This window comes from Oncorhynchus clarkii, chromosome 25 (genome assembly GCF_045791955.1).
Source record: "Oncorhynchus clarkii lewisi isolate Uvic-CL-2024 chromosome 25, UVic_Ocla_1.0, whole genome shotgun sequence".
Classification (NCBI taxonomy): Eukaryota; Metazoa; Chordata; class Actinopteri; order Salmoniformes; family Salmonidae; genus Oncorhynchus; species Oncorhynchus clarkii.
The window spans coordinates 3737228-3759283 of NC_092171.1; the positions used below are offsets into that span (position 1 = coordinate 3737228).

Sequence of the window (22056 nt, forward strand, 5' to 3'; positions counted from 1 at the left end):
CCATTTGGGAATCGCTAAATGAATCATCCTCCAACAATCTCTGTCTCATTTTCCCGATCAATTTCTTCTAAAATTGTATGTACATCTGTATATATAGACTTAGATTTAGCTTTCCCTGACTTAGTCGCCATACTGATTGATATATAAACAGCTGAAGACTCGCTTTACCAAAACAACGCTATGTGTTTCTCCTTCCGGTATGAAACTTCAATAGCGAATGACCCTCTTTACGACGGAGTTTACGACATGGGTTGGTCTTCCAACACATAAACATTGCATATTGCCGTTTACCTCAGCTCATTGGCTATCTACCCAGCTAGATTTCAAGACGATCAGTGATCATTGGGTTAAAATACAGTCAATCAACGAAACAGCGGTCATATCATTGGTGCACAATTATGTCATTACTTGTTGTCTTCAAATCGGTTTCTTTCAGTCAATATGTCCCGCGAAATGACCCATCAGGTTTGGCTGTGTTACAAACAAACCAGTTGATTGCAATGTAACCAAACATGACTGGAAAAGTCACATTTCGTGTGTGTATTTACATTGAATGTGTCGTAGAAAATGGAATGAGACGGAATTCACGACAGAAGCGGTTCACAAAATGTTTCGTGTTAGGCTATAAAAATAGATTTAAAAAAAAAAAAAGACCATTCATTTTGTAACATTGAACATTTGGATTGCAAACAGAGGAAGATCGTCAAAGGTAAACCATTTATGTTATTGCAGTTTGTGATTTTGTTACGCCTGTGCTGGTTGAAATAGTTGTTTTTTTAATGGGGCTCTATCCTCAGATAATTGCATCGTATTCTTTAGCAGTAAATCCTTTTTTAAATCTGACAACGCAGTTGGATTAGCAAGATTCTAGGCTTTCGAAACATGTGAGACACTTGTATTTTCATGAATGTTTAATAGGACTATTTATGTAGCGATCACCGTATGTTGTCGAATTTAATCCTGTTAACGGGTTCGGTGCGCAAGAGAGGTTAACGTAAATAATCGATACATTGAAGACGGGAGGATCTGTGGTCAATACAGGAAGAAAATAGTAATATGCATATCTTATCTTCTGGGGATGAGTAGCAGGCAGTTGAATTTGGGCATGCATTTCATCCGGACGTGAAAATACTGCCCCCTGTCACCAAGAAGTTAACTAGCACCCACCGCCACTGATATATAGCTGCCTAAAAGCCACTTCATAGGTGGAAGATAGTTGCCCAAGGCTTCTAGGAGGACAATTTGTCCTGTTTCACATTGACTCTACCAAGTCATCTCAGCAAGGATGCATGCTGCCAGCTCTAGCACTTTAAGGGCCTGTACCACTCCTGCAGTTCGTTCCCATGCTGAAATAGTTCCATCTGTAACTTGTTCTCTCTACACTAATTGGCACTGGATGACACAATTAAGTAGACTCAAAGATACTCACAGGGAAGGGAACACACGTTCATGCACACACAAACACACACACACATGCATGCAGACACACACACAAACACACACAACCAAATCAGCATCAGTGGCCACAAATGCAATTATATCTCTGTCTTCCACTGATTGATGATCAGTGAAGCCTCTGCTCAACTATTGCGACTCTGCAGAGGCGAGGCAGAGCAAGAAAGGGAGGGTGGAAATGATGACCTATGACTGTAAACACATCGACCAGCATAGTCTTCGATCCTCTAATGGGCGGATGTGTAAAAATGAATCCACCCCCCCATCTTCAATATCAATGCCATAAATTCCTCTTGATTGAAATTAGATAAATTATGGATTGATCATACGGAATAGGTTATGCCGAAGGGTAACATGGTGTGTTTTGGGACTCTGGAGTCGCGAAAGTTTCAGGGAGGGTAGATGGACACAAATGCAGGGCACAACTGCAAGTGACTGAGGAAGAGAGAGGGATCAGAAAGAGAGAAATAGGAGGGAGAGAGAGATGGGACAGAGGGGGGAGCGAGAGAGCTGGGAGAGGAGAGAGAGAGAGATGGGACAGAGGGGGAGAGAGGGAGTGGTGGGAGGGAAGGAGAGTGCAAGCCATGGGAGAGCGAGCTCTAGTTCCCAACACAAATAGACTTTGTGCTTACCATCACGTTGCAATCCTCAGGACATAATTTGAGTGGAAAAGGGCAGGTGACTAATAGATCCATTGTTTATGACATGAGAAGTAGAGTAATGTACAGTACTTTCCACTTCTCATGTAAAATAGAGTCAATCCACTAAATTAGATCAATGATGTAACTAGTGTTATCGTAACCACTGACAAATAACTACTCCATAATTGACAGGGTTGACTGACACTATTTGAAGATGAGATACAACAGAGAAGTTGCCACAAAGAGGAAGCTTCAGATGGGTAACGAGCTTCCAAATAATTTGTTATGCACACCTCTCAAGTCACTCACTGTACAAAGGCTACGGTTTCAACAATTCCAGTGAACCCCAAGCTGTGTAACCTCTGGCCGCCACGCCTACCAATCTCCATGCATTTCATGTTTTAAGTAGTGATTAATTCAACTGTCATGCAACGGTCGGTCTCTCTGGGGCATCTCCAGCACACGCCACATTCAAATGTACATTATGCCCCTGGGTTAGTGTGCTAGTCTAATTGGCATTGATAGCTTGATGGTACTAGGATCATTAGCAGGGACAAAGCCATCAGGCCTGGGATATGAACCCTCACGTTAGCCTCTTATTTCGCTAGCCCCCACGGTTCGCTGACCTTTAGGCACAGGGAAGTGGCCATCATAGGCATGCTAATGTTATTTCTGGTCAGCTTCACATACTGTACATGTGCATGAATGGAGATTCATTTAAGGTAAATTAACCTGTTGGATCTCTAGGGGCGCTATTTCATTTTTGGATAAAAAACGTTCCCGTTTTAAGCGCGATATTTTGTCACGAAAAGATGCTCGACTATGCATATTCTTGACAGTTTTTGAAAGAAAACACTCTGAAGTTTCAGAATCTGCAAAGATATTGTCTGTAAGTGCCCCAGAACTCATTCTACAGGCGAAACCAAGATGATGCGTCAAGCAGGAAATGAGCAGAATCTCTGAAGCTCTGTTTTCCATTGTCTCCTTATATGGCTGTGATTGCGCAAGGAATGAGCCTACACTTTCTGTCGTTTCCCCAACGTGTTAGCAGCATTGTGACGTATTTGTAGCCATATCATTGGAAGATTGACCATAAGAGACTACATTTTCCAAGTGTCCGCCTGGTGTCATGCGTGGAATTCGGTGCGCAAACGCCAGCTGCTTGTACTTTTCCATTTGATTGAGGGGAGAAACCATGCTTCCACGAACGATATATCATTGAAGAGATATGTGAAAAACACCTTGAGGATTGATTCTAAACAACGTTTGCCATGTTTTCAGTCGATATTATGGAGTTAATTTGGAAAAAAGTTCGCGTTTTGAGGACTGAATTTTCGTTTTTTTTTTGGTAGCAAAACGGAGCTATTTCGAATTCACAAAGAATCTTTTTTGGAAAAACTGAGCATCTGCTATCTAACTGAGAGTCTCCTCATTGAAAACATCCGAAGTTCTTCAAAGGTAAATTATTTTATTTGAAGGCTTTTATGTTTTTGTTGAAATCTTGCGTGCTGGATGCTAACGCTAATGCTAACGCTAAATGCTATGCTAGCTAGCCACTTTCACACAAATGATTGTTTTCCTATGGTTGAGAAGCATATTTTGAAAATCTGAGATGACAGTGTTGTTTACAAAAGGCTAAGCTTGAGAGATGGCATATTTATTTCATTTCATTTGCGATTTTCATGAATAGTTAACGTTGCGTTATGGTAATGAGCTTAGGTCTGTAAATAGAATCCCGGATCCGGGTTTGGTCGACGCAACAGGTTAACATTCTGTATGTTTTTCCTGGAATTCGTTTCAAATGTGTTTACAGAGATATATATGTACAGCGACACACATGCAATTATATACAGTGCCTTCAGAGAGTATTCATACTCCTTTGCACACCTGGAGTGTACAGTATTTGTCCATTATTATTTAAAAAATTCTTTAAGCTCTGTCAAATTGGTTGTTGATCATTGCTAGACAACCATTTTCAAGTTTTGCCATAAGAACATTCTCACTGTCTTCTTGGTAAGCAACTCCAGTGTAAATTTGGCCTTGTGTTTTAGGTTATTATCCTGCTGAAAGTTGAATTCATCTCCCAGTGTCTGGTGGAAAGCACACTGAACCAGGTCTTCCTCGAGGACTTTGCCTCTGCTTAGCTCCATTTCTTTCTTGTCCTGAACAACTCCCGACATGATGCAGCCACCACTATGCTTGAAAATATGGAGAGAGTACTCAGTAATGTGTTGTGTTGGATTTGCCCCAAACAAATCCAAAGCATGAATGCCTTCATGCCCCAAAGCATATACTTTCCTGCAACCTGCCTCACCCAATGTGTTACAGATCTGCTATTTTTAAACTTTAGAATCGGAACCCCCATCAGAAGCTAGCCAGCTAACTAGCTACTAGCTGGTAGTCAGTTAGCCACTGCTAGCGGTCTTCACCATTAACTCCGACACCAGCCAGCGTAACTGGCTGAAATGGAGTTAGGCACAGGAGAGCAGAAGTTAGGTTGCCAAAGGAGACTTTTATTTTGGCGAACAAAACACACAGCACTAAGAACACAAAACACAATATGGGTTGATATAACCCAGCGCAAACCAGTCTAGCGTGCACATACACGAAACAACAAACAATTCCCCACACAGACATGGGGGGGAACAGAGGGTTATATACATGTCTAATACTGAGGTAATTGAAACCAGGTGTGTAGGAAAACAAGACAAGAAAATGGAAAAATTAAACGTGGATCGGCAATGGCTAGAAAACCAGTGACGTCGACCACCGAGTGCTGCCGAACAAGGAGAGGAACAGACTTCGGCGGAAGTCGTGACAGAACCCCCCTCCCCACCCGAGCCGCGCGCCGACACTTGGCCCCGGGGACGACTCGGAGGACAGTCCGGACGGAGACGGTGGAACTCCCGCAGCATTGAAGGGTTCAACACGTCCTCCACCGGAACCCAGCATCTCTCCTCCGGACTGTACCCCTCCAACTCCACGAGGTACTGAAGGTCACTCGCCCGACTCATCGAATCCAGTATGGAGCGAACAGAGTACACTGGGGCCACCTCGATGTCTAGAGGGGGCGGGGGAACCTCTCACACCTCAGACTCCTGGAGCGGACCAGCCACCACCGGCCTGAGGAGAGAGGGGTTAATACAGTAATCGGGGGGAGCTATAACCTGTTAAACACCTCGTTCAGTCTCCTCGGGACATTGAACAGCCCCACAAACTGTGGACCCAGCTTCCGGCATTGCAGGTGGAGGGGTAGGTTTCGGGTCGAGAGCCAGATCCGGTCCCCCGGTGCGAACATCGGGGTCTCACTGCGGTGGCGATCTGCGTTCTCCTTTTGGCGCAGCACGGCCCGCTGAAGGTGAACATGTGCGGCGTCCCATGTCTCTTCCGCGTGCCGGAACCAGTCGTCCACCGCAGGAGCTTCTGTCTGACTCTGATGCCAAGGAGCCAGAACCGGCTGGTACCCCAGGATGCACTGGATGGGGGAGAGGTTAGTGGAGGAGTGGCGAAGGGAGTTCTGGGCCATCTCTGCCCAGGGCACGAACGCCGCCCACTCCCCTGGCCGGTCCTGGAAATAAGACCGCAGAAACCTACCCACATCCTGGCTAACTCTCTCCACCTGCCCGTTACTCTCAGGGTGAAAACCCGAGGTAAGGCTGATCGAGACCCTCAGACGTTCCATGAACTACCTCCAGACTCTCGTAGTGAACTGGGGACCCCGAACAGACACTATATCCTCAGGAACCCCGTAGTGTTGGAAGACGTGCTTTAACAAGGCCAACACAGTCTGTAGGGCCGTAGGGAGACCGGACAGAGGAAGGAAACGGCAGGAGTTAGAGAAACGATCCACAACAACCAGGATCGTGGTGTTTCCTTGTGATGGTGGGAGATCAGTCAGGAAATCGATCGACAGGTGCGACCATGGCCATCGTGGAACGGGTAAGGGGTGTAAATTACCTCTGGGCAGGTGCCTAGGAGCCTTACACTGCACGCACACCGAGCAAAAGGAAACAAACCCTCACGTCCTTAGCCAAACTGTGCCACCAGTACTTCCCACTCAGACAGCACACCGTCCGACCGATGCCTGGATGACCAGAGGAAGGTGAAGTGTGGTCCCAATAGATCAGCCGGTCACGGTCAGCAGACGGAACGTACAGATGCCCAGCGGGACACTGGAGGTGAGCGGGCTCTGCACGTAACGCCTGCTCAGTGTCCGCGTCCAGCTTCCACACTACCGGTGACACCAGGCAGGAGGCCGGGAGTATGGGGCGGGATCCATGGGCCGCTCCACTGTGTCATACAGCCGGGACGGTGCGTCTGCCTTCATATTATGGGAACCTGGTCTGTACGAAAGATGGAAAACAAAACAGGTGAAAAACATGGCCCACCTTGCCTGGCGAGGAATCAGTCTCCTCGCTGCCCAGAAGTACTCCAGATTGCGGTCGTCAGTCCAGATGAGAAAAGGGTGTTTAGCCCCCTCAAGCAAATGTCTCCACACCTTAAGTGCCTTAATGACAGCCAACAGCTCCCGGTCCCCCAAGTCATAGTTTCGCTCGCCGGGCTGAGCTTCCTCGAGAAGAAGGCACATGGACGGAGCTTCGGTGGCGTACCCGAACGCTGAGAGAGCACAGCTCCTATCCCAGCCTCGGACGTGTCCACCTCCACTATGAACGCCAAAGAGGGATCCGAATGGGCCAGCACGGGAGCCGAGGTAAACAGAGCCCTTAGGTGACCAAAAGCCCTGTTTGCCTCAGCCGACCAATGCAAACGTACCGGTCCCCCTTTCAGGAGTGAGGTAATGGGAGCCGCTACCTAACCAAAACCCCGGATAAACCTCCGATAGTAATTGGCAAACCCTAGAACCCGCTGCACCTCCTTTACCATGGTGGGAGTCGGCCAATTACGCACGGCTGAAATGTGGTCACTCTCCATCTCCACCCCGAGGTGGAAATTCGGTACCCTAGGAAGGAGACAAGAACAGGCATTTTTCAGCCTTGAAGTACAGGTCAAGGCTCCAACAGTCGACCAAGCACCCTGCGCACCAGGGACACATGCTCGACGCGTGTAGCGGAGTATATCAGAATGTCATCGATATACACCACTACACCCTACCCGTGCAAGTCCCTGAAAATCTCTTGGAAGACTGATGGAGCATTCATCAACCCGTGCGGCATGACGAGGTACTCATTATGCCCTGAGGTTGTACTGAACGCCGTCTTCCACTCGTCTCCCTACCGGATACACTGCATGTTGTAAGCGCTCCTGAGACCAAGTTTGGTGAAGAAGCGCGCCCCCCGTGAATTGACTTGATCGCAGTGGCGATAAGAGGTAGCGGGTAACTGTACCTCACAGTGATCTGATTTAGGCCTATGTAGTCAATACACGGGCGCAGACCTCCCTCCTTCTTCTTCACAAGAAAGAAACTCGAGTAGGCGGGTGAAGTGGGGGACTGAATGTACCCCCGACGCAGGGATTCGGAAACATATGTTTCCATTGCCGCCGTCTCTGCCTGTGACAGGGGATACATGTGACTCTTGGTAATTGCGGCGTCTACCAGGAGATTTACCGCACAATCCCCCCGTCGATGGGGTGGAATGCGCACGGTGGAGACCTGGTCTGGACTTTCCACCGTAGTAGCACCAACGGAAACCCCTAAACCCCTCCCTGAGCACTCTTGCAGCCACCCCGTGAGAGCCCTCTGTTGCCATGATATGGTGGGGTCATAACAAGCTAACCAGGGGAGGCCTAGTACCACGGGAAGCGCATGAGAGCCAATAAAGAAGAGACTGATTCTCTCCTTGTGACCCCCCTGCGTCCCCATGCCCAGGGGAATGGTAGCCTCCCTAGTCAATCCGGACCCTAATGGTCGACTGTCCAGAGCGTGAACTAGGAAAGGCCTAACCACTGGAACAACAGGGATCCCTAAACTATGGGCAAATGCTCTGTCGATAAAATTCCCAGCTGCGCCTGAATTGACGAGCACCTTATGCTGGGAATGCGGGGAAAATTCAGGAAAGTAAACATGCACAAACAGGTGTACAACAAAGGGCTCTGGATGAGAGTGGTGCAGGCTCACCCGGGGTGACACCAGAGTGCCCTTCCTGCTCCCTTGACCCCTATAGGAACCAACCCGGCACCGACCAGCCGTGTGACCTCTGCGGCCACAGATGGTACACGTGAAGGCCCCTCCTTATTTGGTTACTACATGATTCCATATGTGTTTTTTCATCGTTTTGATGTCTTCACTATTATTCAACAATGTAGAAAATAGTAAAAATAAAGAAAAAACCTTGAATGAGTAGGTGTGTCCAAACTTTTGACTGGTACTGTACATGCATAATGAACTGCACACACACGCACGCACACACTCACTCACGCACACACACACATACAGTGGGGAGAACAAGTATTTGATAACCTGCAAAATTGGCAGTGTTTCCTACTTACAAAGCATGTAGAGGTCTGTAATTTTTATCATAGGTACACTTCAACTGTGAGAGACGGAATCTAAAACAAAAATTCAGAAAATTACATTGTATGATTTTTAAGTAATTAATTGGCATTTTATTGCATGACATAAGTATTTGATTACCTACCAACCAGTAAGAATTCCGGCTCTCACAGACCTGTTTTTCTTTAAGAAGCCCTCCTGTTCTCCACTCATTACCTGTATTAACTGCACCTGTTTGAACTCGTTACCTGTATAAAAGACACATGTCCACACACTCAATCAAACAGACTCCAACCTCTCCACAATGGCTAAGACCAGAGAGCTGTGTAAGGACATCAGGAATAAAATTGTAGACCTGCACAAGGCTGGGATGAGCTACAGGACAATAGGCAAGCAGCATGGTGAAAAGGCAACAACTGTTGGCGCAATTATTAGAAAATGGAAGAAGTTCAAGATAACGGTCAATCACCCTCGGTCTGGGGCTCCATGCAAGATCTCACTCCGTGGGGCATCAATGATCATGAGGAAGGTGAGCGATCAGCTCAGAACTACACGGCAGGACCTGATCAAGGACCTGAAGAGAGCTGGGACCACAGTCTCAAAGAAAACCATTAGGAACACACTACGCCGTCATGGATTAAAATCCTGCAGCTCACGCAAGGTCCCCCTGCTCAAGCCAGCGCATGTCCAGGCCCGTCTGAAGGTTGCTAATGACCATCTGGATGATCCAGAGGAGGAATTAGAGAAGGTCATGTGGTCTGATGAGACAAAAATAGAACTTTTTGAACTAAACTCCACTCGTCGTGTTTGGAGGAAGAAGAAGGATGAGTACAACCCCAAGAACACCATCCCAACCGTGAAGCATGGAGGTGGAAACATCATTCTTTGGGGATGCTTTTCTGCAAAGGGGACAGAAAGAGTGCGCCATATTAAGGGGAGGATGGATGGGGCCATGTATCGCGAGATCTTGGCCAACAACCTCCCTTCCTCAGTAAGAGAATTGAAGATGGGTCGTGGCTGGGTCTTCCAGCATGACAACGACCCGAAACACACAGCCAGGGCAACTAAGGAGTGGCTCCGTAAGAAGCATCTCAAGGTCCTGGAGTGGCCTGGCCAGTCTCCAGACCTGAACCCAATAGAAAATCTTTGGAGGGAGCTGAAAGTCCGTATTGCCCAGTGACCGCCCCGAAACCTGAAGGATCTGGAGAAGGTCTCTATGGAGGAGTGGGCCAAAATCCCTGCAGCAGTGTGTGAAAACCTGGTCAAGAACTATGATCTCTGTAATTGCAAAAAAAAGGTTTCTGTACCACAAATTAAGTCCTGCTTTTCTGATGTATCAAATACCTATGTCATGCAATAAAATGCTAATTAATTTACTTAAAAATCATACAATGTGATTTTCTGAATTTTTCTCACAGTTGAAGTATACCTATGATAAAAATTACAGACCTCTACGTGCTTTGTAAGTAGGAAAACCTGCAAAATCGGCAGTGTATCAAATACTTGTTCTCCCCACACATCACACACATACACACACATCTTGTACCTAATTCTTTTGAGGGTGCATTGGCCCCTCAAAATGGTGGACAATGATGGCCAAATTAAACTTATTTTAATTAATCATGACTTAAAGAAGCATTATCTTCTATATTGTAATAGAACTGTGGCCTGTGCATTTCAATGGGCATGATGGCCCTGCACACAGACGTCCAGCCAGCCACAGACATCTAACATTGGCATACAACTGTTCCTTTGAGAAAACAAATGTGTTCCCGTAAACGAAAAATAAGAACCGCAGAAACATTTTAAGGGTGAGAAATGCTAGCAATGTATGGTGTCGAAGTGGGAAACGTTTATGCTCTGACTGCGCTCTGCAGTGCCTCTGTCAAGTAAGTTCAGGCAGCCGTAGTTGTGGGCAACGTCCCAAATGTCACTGTATAGTGCTGTGGTCAAAAATAGTGCACTATATAGTGAAAAGGCTGCCATTTGGTACATAGCCATAGCTGTGTAATGGCAGGCAGTCGGGGCACAACAGCTTCATTAAAGGAGCTCTCACCATGGTTGATCTATTTTGCTGCTTTACCAAGGTTGAGGATGGCTCGGCGCACGCGATATATGCCCCCCCCCATCCACCTACCCCCACCCACACAAACAGACTTCAACCTCCATTACCCACAACAGACCCAGTCCAATGGTGAAGTACACTGAGCAAAAATATAAACACAACATGTAAAGTGTTGGTGCCATGTTTCATGAGCTGAAATAAAACGGACAAAAAGCGAAGTTCTCTCAAATTTTGTGCACAAATTTGTTTACATCACTGTCAGTGAGCATTTCTCCTTTGCCAAGATAATCCATCCAACTGACAAGTGTGGCACATCAAGATGCTGATTAAACAGCATGATCATTACACAGGTACACCTTGTAATGGGGACAATAAAAGCACACTTTAAAATGTGCAGTTTTGTCACACGACACAATGTCACATATGTCTCAAGTTTTGAGGGAGCATAAAGTTGGCATACTGACTGCAGGAAGGTCCACCAGAGCTGTTGCCAGAGAATTGATTGTTCATTTCTCAACCTGAAGTTGCCTCCATTGTCTTTTTGCCTTTTTGTTACAAAAAAATAATTCTGATTGGCTGGGCCTGGCTCCCTAGTGGGTGGGGTGCAGCCCACCAATGGCTGCACCCCTGCCCAGTCATGTGTAATCAATAGATTAGGGCCTAATTTATTTATTTATATTGTCTTATTTCTTATGAATTGTAACTCAGTAAAAACGTTGAAATTGTTGAATGTTTATATTTTTGTTCAGAATAGATAAGCTGTACTCACTGCACATGTCCCCTTCGTCGTCGCCGAGTGGGCAGTCCATCGTGAAGTCACACAACTGTCCCAGAGGGACCCCCGGGCCATGGTGACAATGGTACTGGCCCTGGAGGGGGATGTTGTGGAAAGGGGAGAGATCTGGAGAGAAGCAAAGAGAGCGAGACAGAAACACATCTGTCAACAGAGAGAAATGAATCATCATCACAATGACATGGTTGAGGCTTGAGGGTGTCATGAAATGGACACCGTAAACAAAACTGCTACCATGTACTATTTACAACAGAAAAGTGTAGTTTGCATAGATATACACACACATGTACTTTTACATATGATATTGTAACGACCCTGGGTTTATAAGCGCCAAAATCGACTCTGCAGCACGAGCATGCTTTTGCGGCACAGTCGATAGCGCGCCGGACCTCGGGCAAGAAGGTTGAGGGTTTGAGACCTGCTCCCTGCCTGTTTCATTACCATGGTGTCAGAAGTGATCGAACCCTGCATCCACGACAGTGCGTGTGCTTGGCCGGTGAGCGCGTTACTGTAAGACGTAGAGTCGCAAGCTAGCGCGAGAACGCGCTCTTTGAAAGGAGGGAGTTGTGTAACAACCCTGGGTTTTTCAGTGCGGAAATCAACTCTGCTGCACGAGCATGCTTTTGCGGCACTGGTCGAGGGTTCGAGACCTGATCCCTGCTGTTTCATTACAATATGATCCCATGTTGTTGTGGAACGGGGAGGGATCTGGAAAAATCATAGAGAGAGATAGAAACACAGAGCAATGAGTGCTGGAGGTTAGTCTTGCGGTACTGCTGCCATCGTCAGATCACATACACTGAGTGTAAAAAACATTAGGAACATACTCTTTTAATGACATATACTGACCAGGTGTATCCAGGCGAAAGCTATGAACCCTTATTGATGTCACTTCTTAAATCCACTTCAATCAGTATAGATGAAAGGGAGGAGGCGTGATCAAGAAGGATTTTCAAGCCTCGAGACAATTGAGGCATGGATTGGTATGAGTGCCTATCAGGGTAGCTGGGGCAGCAGGGTAGCCTAGTGGTTACAGCGGTGGACTAGCAACCAAAAGGTTGCAAGGTCAAATCCCTGAGCAGACAAAGGTACATTCTGCCCTTGAACAGGCAGTTAACCAAGGCTGTCATTGAAAACAAGAATTTGTTCTTAACTGACTTGCCTAATGAAATAAAGGTCAAATAAAAAAATCAGAGGGTGAATGGGCAAGACAAAATATTTAAGTGCTTATGGTGTACCAGTTTGTCAAAGGCTCTAGTCACCCAAGTCATAAACTGTTCTCTTTGCTAACACATGGCCAAGTCTAGGACCAAAAGGCTCTACCCCCAAGACAATTTACTGCTGAACAATTAATCAAATGGCCAAACTCTGTTTTTACACTGCTGCTACTGGCTGTTTATTATCTATGCATAGTCACTTCACAAATTACCTCGTCTAACATGTACCCCGCACATCGATACCGGTACCCCCGGTATATAGCCTCGTTATTGTTATGTCATTTTCTTCTGTTACTTCTTGATTCCATTTTTTTTACTTTAGTTAATTTAGTAAATATTTTCTTAACTCTATTTCTTGAACTGCATTGTCGGTTAAGGGCTTGTAAGTAAGCATTTCACAGTAAGGTACAATACCTGTTGTATTCGGCACATGTGACAAACACAAATTGATTTGAATGTGTCAATAACTGCAATGCTGCTGAGTTTTTCACCCTAAAAAATATCCCGTGTTTCCCACAAGAATGGTCCACCACCCAAAAGACATCCAGCCAACTTGACACAACTATTGGAAGCATGTGAATCAACATGGGCCAGCATCCCTGTGGAATGCTTTCGACACCTTAGGACAAAAGGGGGTGCAACTCAACATTAGGAAGGTGTTCCTAATGTTTTATACACTCAGTGTATATCGCCCATGGAGTCCACATATATTGCCCCTAGAGGCCACCAGTCTACCTCTTCACTATTTATCGGTCTCCCTCTCTCATACCTGCCATATACTTATCTCTACATGAACAATACAAATCAGAACAATGAAACATCTCCACAGTTATTAGCCATGTTGCCAGACTGCTGTCATACACCATTTAATACATAACATCATGGTGCATGTGTAAGTCTATTGTAATGCATTTGTAGTGTGTCACATAATATTCTCACTTGAAATAACAGGCTGGATGACATAATACAAACCAGCAGGGTAACACCGAAGAAAATGAATAGGAGAAGAGATTCAAACTGCATTTCTTCCAACAGATACTGTGCAAAAGCTGTCAACTTCTAGTCAAGGATCAAGGAACTTCCAGGGAGAAAGAAAATAGTTAAATGTTTCGGCCCTCCAAGATCATCATTGAATAGCCCTACAACTGTACACCATAGAAGTGTCTGCTGAGTTGTTTGGTTGACCCAACTGATGGATTGTTTGGTTGACCCAACTGCTGGGTTGCAGGCTTTGGGTCAAATTGGTTTGGTTGTTTTCTGTAAAAAGAGCAAGGTTGGGTTGTTGATGCTGGGTTTTTGGTACTGAGTTATTGAGATATGACCCAGCGGGTCAGATCAGAAGACTGGAGGCATAGTTTAGTAGGAGTGTGGCTGGGGCTGTGGCAGTCATGACATTTCGTCATGCAAATTAATGCAATTATATTAAGAATAATATAATGAAACTGAATAAAATAAAATAAAAAGTGAATTTTTCCCATTCTGGGAAGGCGATAACTAGAATTTGTTAAATGTTTTAGTTTTCGCCTTATGTAGCCCCGCCCACTTGACCCAGTTCCATTCAAACGCAATTGTGTTTGTCTTTCCGTTTCACAACTTCTGTCAACGCTAGCGAATTACCTCAGAGCGGTGGCTAGCTAATAATTAAAAAACGTGCATCTTTAACACATCTTAACAAATAAACAAAAACAAAACGTGTTAATGCTGAACAGACAATAACAATAACATCACAGCCAGTAGCATCCTAGGTCAAAATGAACTGAAATGAATATTTATTTGTGGCTGTACCATTTCAATGTATTTGAAGATGATGAGCTGATGGCCTCCCAGTGGCTGGAAGACTGTGGATACCCTGTAGACCACAGAGGCCCTGTTGTCATTGTTGAAGAGCCCTGACAGAGTGCTGAACTACTAAGAGCTGTTGGATATCCAGTGTCCTGTCATGGGGAAGGGCTGTGATATCTGGATGATGTCTACATTGGGATAACCTGTGATGTATTTGTATTTATTATGGATCCACATTAGCTGCTACAGCAGTTTTTAAAATTTTAAACATTACAATACATCCACAGATTTTACAACACACTGTGTGCCCTCAGGCCCCTACTCCACCACTACCACATATCTACAATACTAAATCTATGTGTGTGTGTGTGTGTGTGTGTGTGTGTATGCGTGTATGCATGTGTTTGTGTGTGTATGCGTGTGTCTGTGCCAATGTTTGTGTTGCTTCACAGTCCCCACTGTTACATAATGTGTGTTTTATCCCTTTTTTAAATCTAATTTTACTGCTTGCGTTAGTTACTTGATGTGGAATAGAGTTCAATGTACTCATGGCTCTATGTAGTACTGTGTGCCTCCCATAGTCTGTTCTGGAGTTGGGGACTGTGAAGAGACCTCTTGTGGCATGTCTTTTGGGATATGCATGGGTGTCCGAGCTGTGTGCCAGTAGTTTAGACAGCTTGGTGCATTCAACATGTCAATACCTCTCATAAATAAAAGTAGTGATGAAGTCAATCTCTCCTCCACAGATTGACATGCATATTATTAATATTAGCTATCTGTGTGCATCCAAGGGCCAGCCGTGCTGCCCTGTTCTGAGCCAATTGCAATTTTCCTATGTCATTTTTTTGTGGCACCTGACCACACGACTGAACAGTAGTCAAGGTGCGATAAAACTAGGGCCTGTAGGATCTGCCTTGTTGATAGTGCTGTTAAGAAGGCAGGGCATCGCTTTATAATAGACAGACTTCTCCCCATCTTAGCTACTACTGCATCAATATGTTTTGACCATGACAGTTTACAATACAGTTTTCCTCTAAGCAGTTTAGTCATCAACTTGCTAAATTTCCACATGATTTACTACAAGATTTAGTTGAGATTTAGGGTTTAGTGAGTGTTTTGTTCCAAATACAATGCTTTTAGTTTTAGAAATATTTAGGGCTAACTTATTCCTTGCCACCCACTCAAACTAACTGCAGCTCTTTGTTGAGTGTTGCAGTCATTTCAGTCGCTGTAGTAGCTGACGTTCTGGCATGTCGTTAGTAAAACTTGAAAAAGCAAGGGCCCTAAACAGCTACCCTGGGGAATTCCTTATTCTAACTGGATTATATTTGATAGGCTTCCATTAAAGAACACCCTCTGTGTTCTGTTAGACATGTAAGTCTTTATCCACATTATAGCAGGGGGTGTAAAGCCATAACACATACGTTTTTCCATTAGGAGACCATGATCAATAATGTCAAAAGCTGCACTGAAGTCTAACAAGGCAGCCCCCACAATAATTTTATCATCAAATTTCTCTCAGCCAATAATCAGTTATTTGTGTAAGTGCTCTGCTTGTTGAGTGTCCTTCCCAAGCATGCTGAAATTCTGTTGTCAATTTGTTTACTGTGAAATAACATTGTATCTGGTCAAACACATTTTTTTCCAGAGGTGTTGGTAACAGGCTGATTGGTCAGCTATTTGAGCCAGTAAAGGGGGCTTTACTATTATTCGGTAGCTGTGAGTGATTTAATCAATAAACAAAACACGAACAACGCAAAAACATGAAACTGAAACAATAACGCCTGGGGAAGGAACCAAAAAGAGTGACATATACAAGGAAGGAATCAGGGAGGTGATGGAGTTCAGGTGAGTGATGATGCGCAGGTGCACGAAACAATGATGACAGGTGTGCGCCATAACAAGCAGCCTGGTGACCTAGAGGCCGGACACGTGACAGTACCCCCTCCACGACTCGCGGCTCCAGCTGCAGGACGCTGACCAAAAGACGATCCCGGGGACCAGGAGTTGGACTGGTCACCTCTGCAGAGGTGAAGGAAACCTGTGAATCCGGCTGAGACACAGGAGCATGGCAACCTATAGGATTAGGAGTGCACCGGTCACCCCTGCTGATGCATGGGAATCTGTCGCCGGCTGGGACGCGTGAATCTGACAGGGGGCTGAGGCAGGGGAACCTGATGATCTAGCTGAGGCACGAGAGCCTGACGAGCTGGTGGAAGCAGGAGAGCCTAGCGATCCGGGGAGGGCATGAATTCCTGACGAGCCGGCTGAGGCATGAGAGCCTGACGAGCCGGCTGAAGCATGAGAGCCTGACGAGCCGGCTGAGGCATGAGAGCCTGACGAGCCGGCTGAGGCATGAGAGCCTGAAGAGCCGGCTGAGGCATGAGAGCTTGACGAGCCAGCGGAGGCAGGGAAGCCTGGCGATCTGGCTGAGGCATGGAAGCCTATTGCTGCTCCCGGACCCGACATCATTCCACCTGACACAAAAAATATATAAACGCTCCCTAATGCTTCCCTTAGGTGAGGCGTTATTTTGTAACGGTGTGCGCTGAAAGTCGGGAAGCAAGTTCAGGGAGTGAGTGATTTAATTAATAAACAAAACACGAACAACACACAGACATAAATCTGAAGCAGAAACAATAACGTCTGGGGAAGGAACCAAATGGAGTGACACATATAAGGAAGGTAATCAGGGAGGTGACCTAGATGCCGGAGAGGGAGCACAAGTGACAGTAGTGGAATGACTTTAGCTTCCCTCCCTGTGAAGGTGGTGTAGGGTACACCCCAACTGCAACCATGTGGCTACAACATGCAGGTGCAAATTGTTATGTTTTGCACAGGACTGGAAGAAAGTAAGGTGCTCATCTGGACTCCGTCCCAGCAAGTTGTCATTCCTGCTCCCTATCATGCACAGTTGTGTGCAGAGGCTGTCTTGAGGTTGAATGCATTATACTCAACACACATGCTGCCATTTATTGTTGAGGAGTATCAATCAGGCAGATTGTCACTGAGTGACAAATATATGCAACTCTGTAGGAGTATGTAGTCAGATGTCTCTCCTGTTTGCAGATGCTATTAACAAATTGTTAAAAACCCTGACTTAATGCGTCAACAGTCACAGTATTGTGGAAATTGTTTTTATGGCTTTGCTTTGTATTAATATTAATGAGTATGTAAAACAAATAATTCAGTTGTTATATAATTAATTTAAATGTATTTAACAACACTTTTAACACAACTTTAATACATATTGGGAAATCGACCCTGTGAATGGCTTTTCACTGGTCAGTTCATTCAGCATCTTCATTAATGATATCACCACGCAGGATACACAGGGCAGCACAGATTCAAAGTATTTTGTCCATTTTAGATGAGGTTGATTGGCACACGGTGACAGTACCCCCTCCACGTCGTGCGGCTCCAGTCGCAGGACGCTGAATTACGCTGAATTAGCTATCCATTTTGTACATGTGGTGTCTTCCTCTGACAGATGTGTGCCTCTTTGTGAAGGCTGGAATTGTGATCTTCCTCTCGTGTAGCAGATCACGGTCAGCCATGACCTCATCACCTGGACAGAGGTACTCCAGGAACCCAGAATCCGATGTTACATATTTGTCGCTACATCTCCCTTTCATATGCTGAGGAAATGAACATCACAAGGTGCAATGGCCACCAGGTATTTGATAGTGTTCTGGGCGTAGTAATGGCTGAATGACTCTCCCCTTGAATCCAGATTCTTGCTCTTCTGTAAAGCAGTTTCTGAGCAGTTTGTTCCTGGGTAGTGGTCCTTAAAACATTCTGGCATTGTAGCACGGATGGTTTCCCTTGGCAACAATGGAATTTCCTCAGATTCTCTTCCATCATGCCAATCCAATAACAAATCACTCGACTGACAATACTCTAGAAAACACCAAAACTTTCTGCACAAGTCCCGCTGCAGCAAGTTGAGATACAGCTTCATCAGTATCATCAAGAGTTGGTATGTCAGGTCTAACTGAAAGCTGCCTTTGTAGAGGGATAGAAGACGTTCCGCCAGGGTAGAAAAGGCAGCAAGAGACAAGCCTGTATGCAGTCGACAGAGTGCTTCGTTCCTCAGCAGGGTTTTGTAGAGAGGTGTTGCTGGGCACTGTGTCCGTGCCTCACAGGTAGTGGGCTTTATATGATCATCTGAGTTGTAGTTGTGATCACTTAGAGATGGGTCATCCCATTGAGTTTGGGCATCCTTCTCTGAAGGCATATCCATTCCTTCTGTTTGTGTTGGCCAATCCCCATTTTCAATTTGGTGAACACTTGAGCCTGTTGTGTCATCTGTTAATAAATTAGTATGGCTTTGTTAGTCAATGGACAATTAATAACAAATCCGTACAATGAAACACCATACTGCATGAACGCTCCTAATAATATTTAATAATCATAATAATTAAGTACAGTATATATCAAATGGGATTTTTTTATTGAGTTGTATAGGAAATAAATGGTGCTATTGAGAGACTGTGATTAGATACAAGAGCAAGAGGGAGACACAAAATGAGAGCAGGCAAACTGCTCAAGCGTTTGGCTTTCCTGTCACTGATGACTGCCTGACCAACACACAATGCTTCTTCACGAGTGGAGCATCGCAGCCAAGCCATTTTTCTAGGTAAAGATGCTCCACCATAGGCTTCTTGTAAAAGAAGTGGTAGGAGCACACAAGGGGATGTTTTAGTGGTTTCTTTAGGTTCAACGCTTTGATGCAGAGCCTCAAAGACTGCATCTTTAGGAGGTGGATGCGGGTCATATGGGGCTAAATAAATAAATAAAATGTAAAGAAACTCTGTCATCAACATTGTAAAGTCTGTGACAAAGTATAACACAAGGATAATCCATAACTCTAACCATAAATATCTGAATCCCATCTTTGACCCAACTCATCATAAATCACGTAAACTCTGACAGTCGCGTTTTGCATACAGCGACGTTACCATAGGACAAGGACCACAAGGACCTGTGCCACCAGTAGGGTGGCACAGGGGGATAGGATTTCTGACAAATGTGTGATGTCACCATGATACCATGGCCATCAGTCGGGAGCATTGAGATGGTAGCTGTGGAAAATTTGCATATCTATGCAAATTGTAAAACAGAAGCATCAGCAGACAGACTTGATTGAGTCGCAAATGGCACCCTATTCCCTAAGTAGTGCACTAGTTTTGACCAGGGTCCATAGGGACTAGGGTGACATTTGGAATGCACTCTTGTAAAAACTGACAACTCGCTCGGAGTTCATCATCGGAAGCTGATGATCGTAGATAAAGGGAGAACAAAAAGAAAAGCAGGAAGCTTGCTGATGGGGATCACTTTTTCCATTTTCATAGGGAAGAAAGAAAGAGCGATATTATCGCGGATGGCTGCGTCCGTGTACTGTACCATAGTTTGCCCTTGATTTGTGTGAGACAATATAAGATTAAGTTAGGCCTGAAAACCTGAGAGTATGAGTACACACCAAAGAAACACCACAGACAGTGAGTTCTACACTTTCAATTGAATAAAAGTGTGGTGTAGGAATATAACGATGTCTGTGTCATTGTATAAATGCAAATTACAAAAATTGCTCCAATAGATGTCTTTAGAACGATAAAACTCTTATGTCTAACTGTGTGGTCAAATGTACAGCCAGCTAACTGTAGACCTGTATGCGTCCCAAATGGCACACTATGCCCTATATAGGGCACTATATAGGGAATAGGCTGCCATTTGGGACATATCTCTATTCTTTCCCCCTACCTGTTAGCACAGTAGGGAATACCTGCAAATAATGACTTCTCACAATGACCTTCAATTATGTTCAGAAAAACATCTCAGCAGTGACTGCCTCTTGTGTTAGGTCTTTATTTCTCCCAACGCTTGGCTAGAAAGCCTTCATACAGTGAGAAACAAAACACCACCTTATGTAATCCCCATGGCAGTTAATGCTTTTCCCTAACATTAGACAGAGTGAAAAGGCTTGCTAATGCTCAACTTGAGATTAATGAGAACGACAATCTTAGTCAAAAGTATAATAGAAATAAGAGCTATGCGCCAGTGTTCTGTGTGTATTATGGGGGGGTCATATGTGAGCTCTTTTGTAAGTATAATAATATGGGCTTTTTATGGCCTTGACTGTTTAGGTATGTTGACAGTAGCAATTATGTGATTCTGACTCCCTGGTTGCTTACTGTGAAGAACTGACAATTCCACAACTTGATTAGAAAACAAAACAGGATTTCTAGACCCTAATCTACACCTCATTATCACACCTCGCCTTGAGACATAGCTGTATAACACTTACAGCTGTAGTCCACAGCCAGGTATCATAAGCACCATCAACCCTCTTATAGAATTTGGAGCTAGGTATTTACCTGTCTCAGCTGAGAGTTTCTGTATCGATTGAGTTTGAGGAGGCCATGTTGAAATCCAAAGCAGACCTCTACTGACTGACTGTGGCCAGGCAGACACATGCCTCCAAGCTGACCGCAGTTGGTCTGCCTTAATCACGCTTGTCAGATTCTGAAAATGCGGAAGGTGCGAGACAAAGCGGGAGGTGCAAGACAAATTGCCTAGGGGAGTCAGCGTGTTTTGTTATCCCAATCGCCCACGGCTCTGTGCTGGCTCTGAGGAATGATGTATTTGGGGAGGAAAAGGCAAAGAGATGACAGGAAAGGCCACTGTGGCTGCTAAACCCTACTGACAAATGGCAACATTGTTGCCGAGTGGATTCTGTCTCATTCTGGAGATTGAGTAATATCTGTCCACTTGAAATGAGGACTCTCATCTCAGCTGGCAAAATTGGTTGATGTTACAAACATAAAAATGAGGTCTGGTTGGAATAACGTTGTTATGATTGTCCTGTGAGGATCCGAATGGGTCAGATCAGCTTGGCAATGGATGACAGTTGTCATGGTTCCCATTCTACTGCAGGTTGGGGTGACTCTTAGTTTTCTTTTGATCACTGCTCCCGAGAACCCACTTATTCTAGGGTACACCTGACTAGCACTACATAACCCCCTACTCTCCTGATCCACGGGGCACCTACTAGACTGGGGTAAGATTTGCCAGAATAAATGTCTAAAACCCCCACCTACAGCCTCGTTGCGTCCCCCTGCATCCATTGAAGACCAATACTTCTTCTCTCTCCCTACTGAATACTTCGACCTCCGGGAGGCCTTCAGTAAGAGGCAAGCCACCACCCTCCCTCATCATTGTCCATAAGACTGCGCCATAGAACTCCTACCCGGCTCCACCCCTCCCCGGGGCCATCTTTACTCCCTCTCGATCCCTGAAGCTGCAGTCATGGACAATTACATCCAGAACTTGCTGGAGGCAGGTTTCATTTGCTCCTCAACATCCCCGGCTTGTGCAGGTTTCTTCTTTGTGGGAAAGAAGTATTGAGGTCTGCGTCCCTGCATCGACTACCGAGGGCTGAACAGGATCACGATTAAGAACTGTTACCCCGCTACCCCGCATGTCCGCCATCTTGGAGCTGAAACAGGGGGCCCAATTCTTCACCAAACTGGACCACCGCAATGCTTACAATCTTGTGAGAATCAAGGCGGGAGATGAATGGAAAACTGCCTTTAACACCCCTAGTGTACACTGAGTATTTAGTCATGCAATTTGGATTATCGAACTCATGG

General features: G+C 45.3%; 1 protein-coding gene across 1 annotated transcript in view; it reads right to left on the bottom strand.

Annotated features, from left to right (window-relative positions):
- The window catches only part of LOC139384000 (c-ros oncogene 1, receptor tyrosine kinase), a 678262-nt gene that overhangs the window by 104768 nt on the left and 551438 nt on the right, over window positions 1-22056 (bottom strand). Inside the window, exon 6 of the mRNA XM_071128628.1 lies at window positions 11382-11513. Within this exon, the coding sequence (XP_070984729.1) occupies window positions 11382-11513 (132 nt within the window). The remainder of the gene's footprint in view (window positions 1-11381; window positions 11514-22056) is intronic.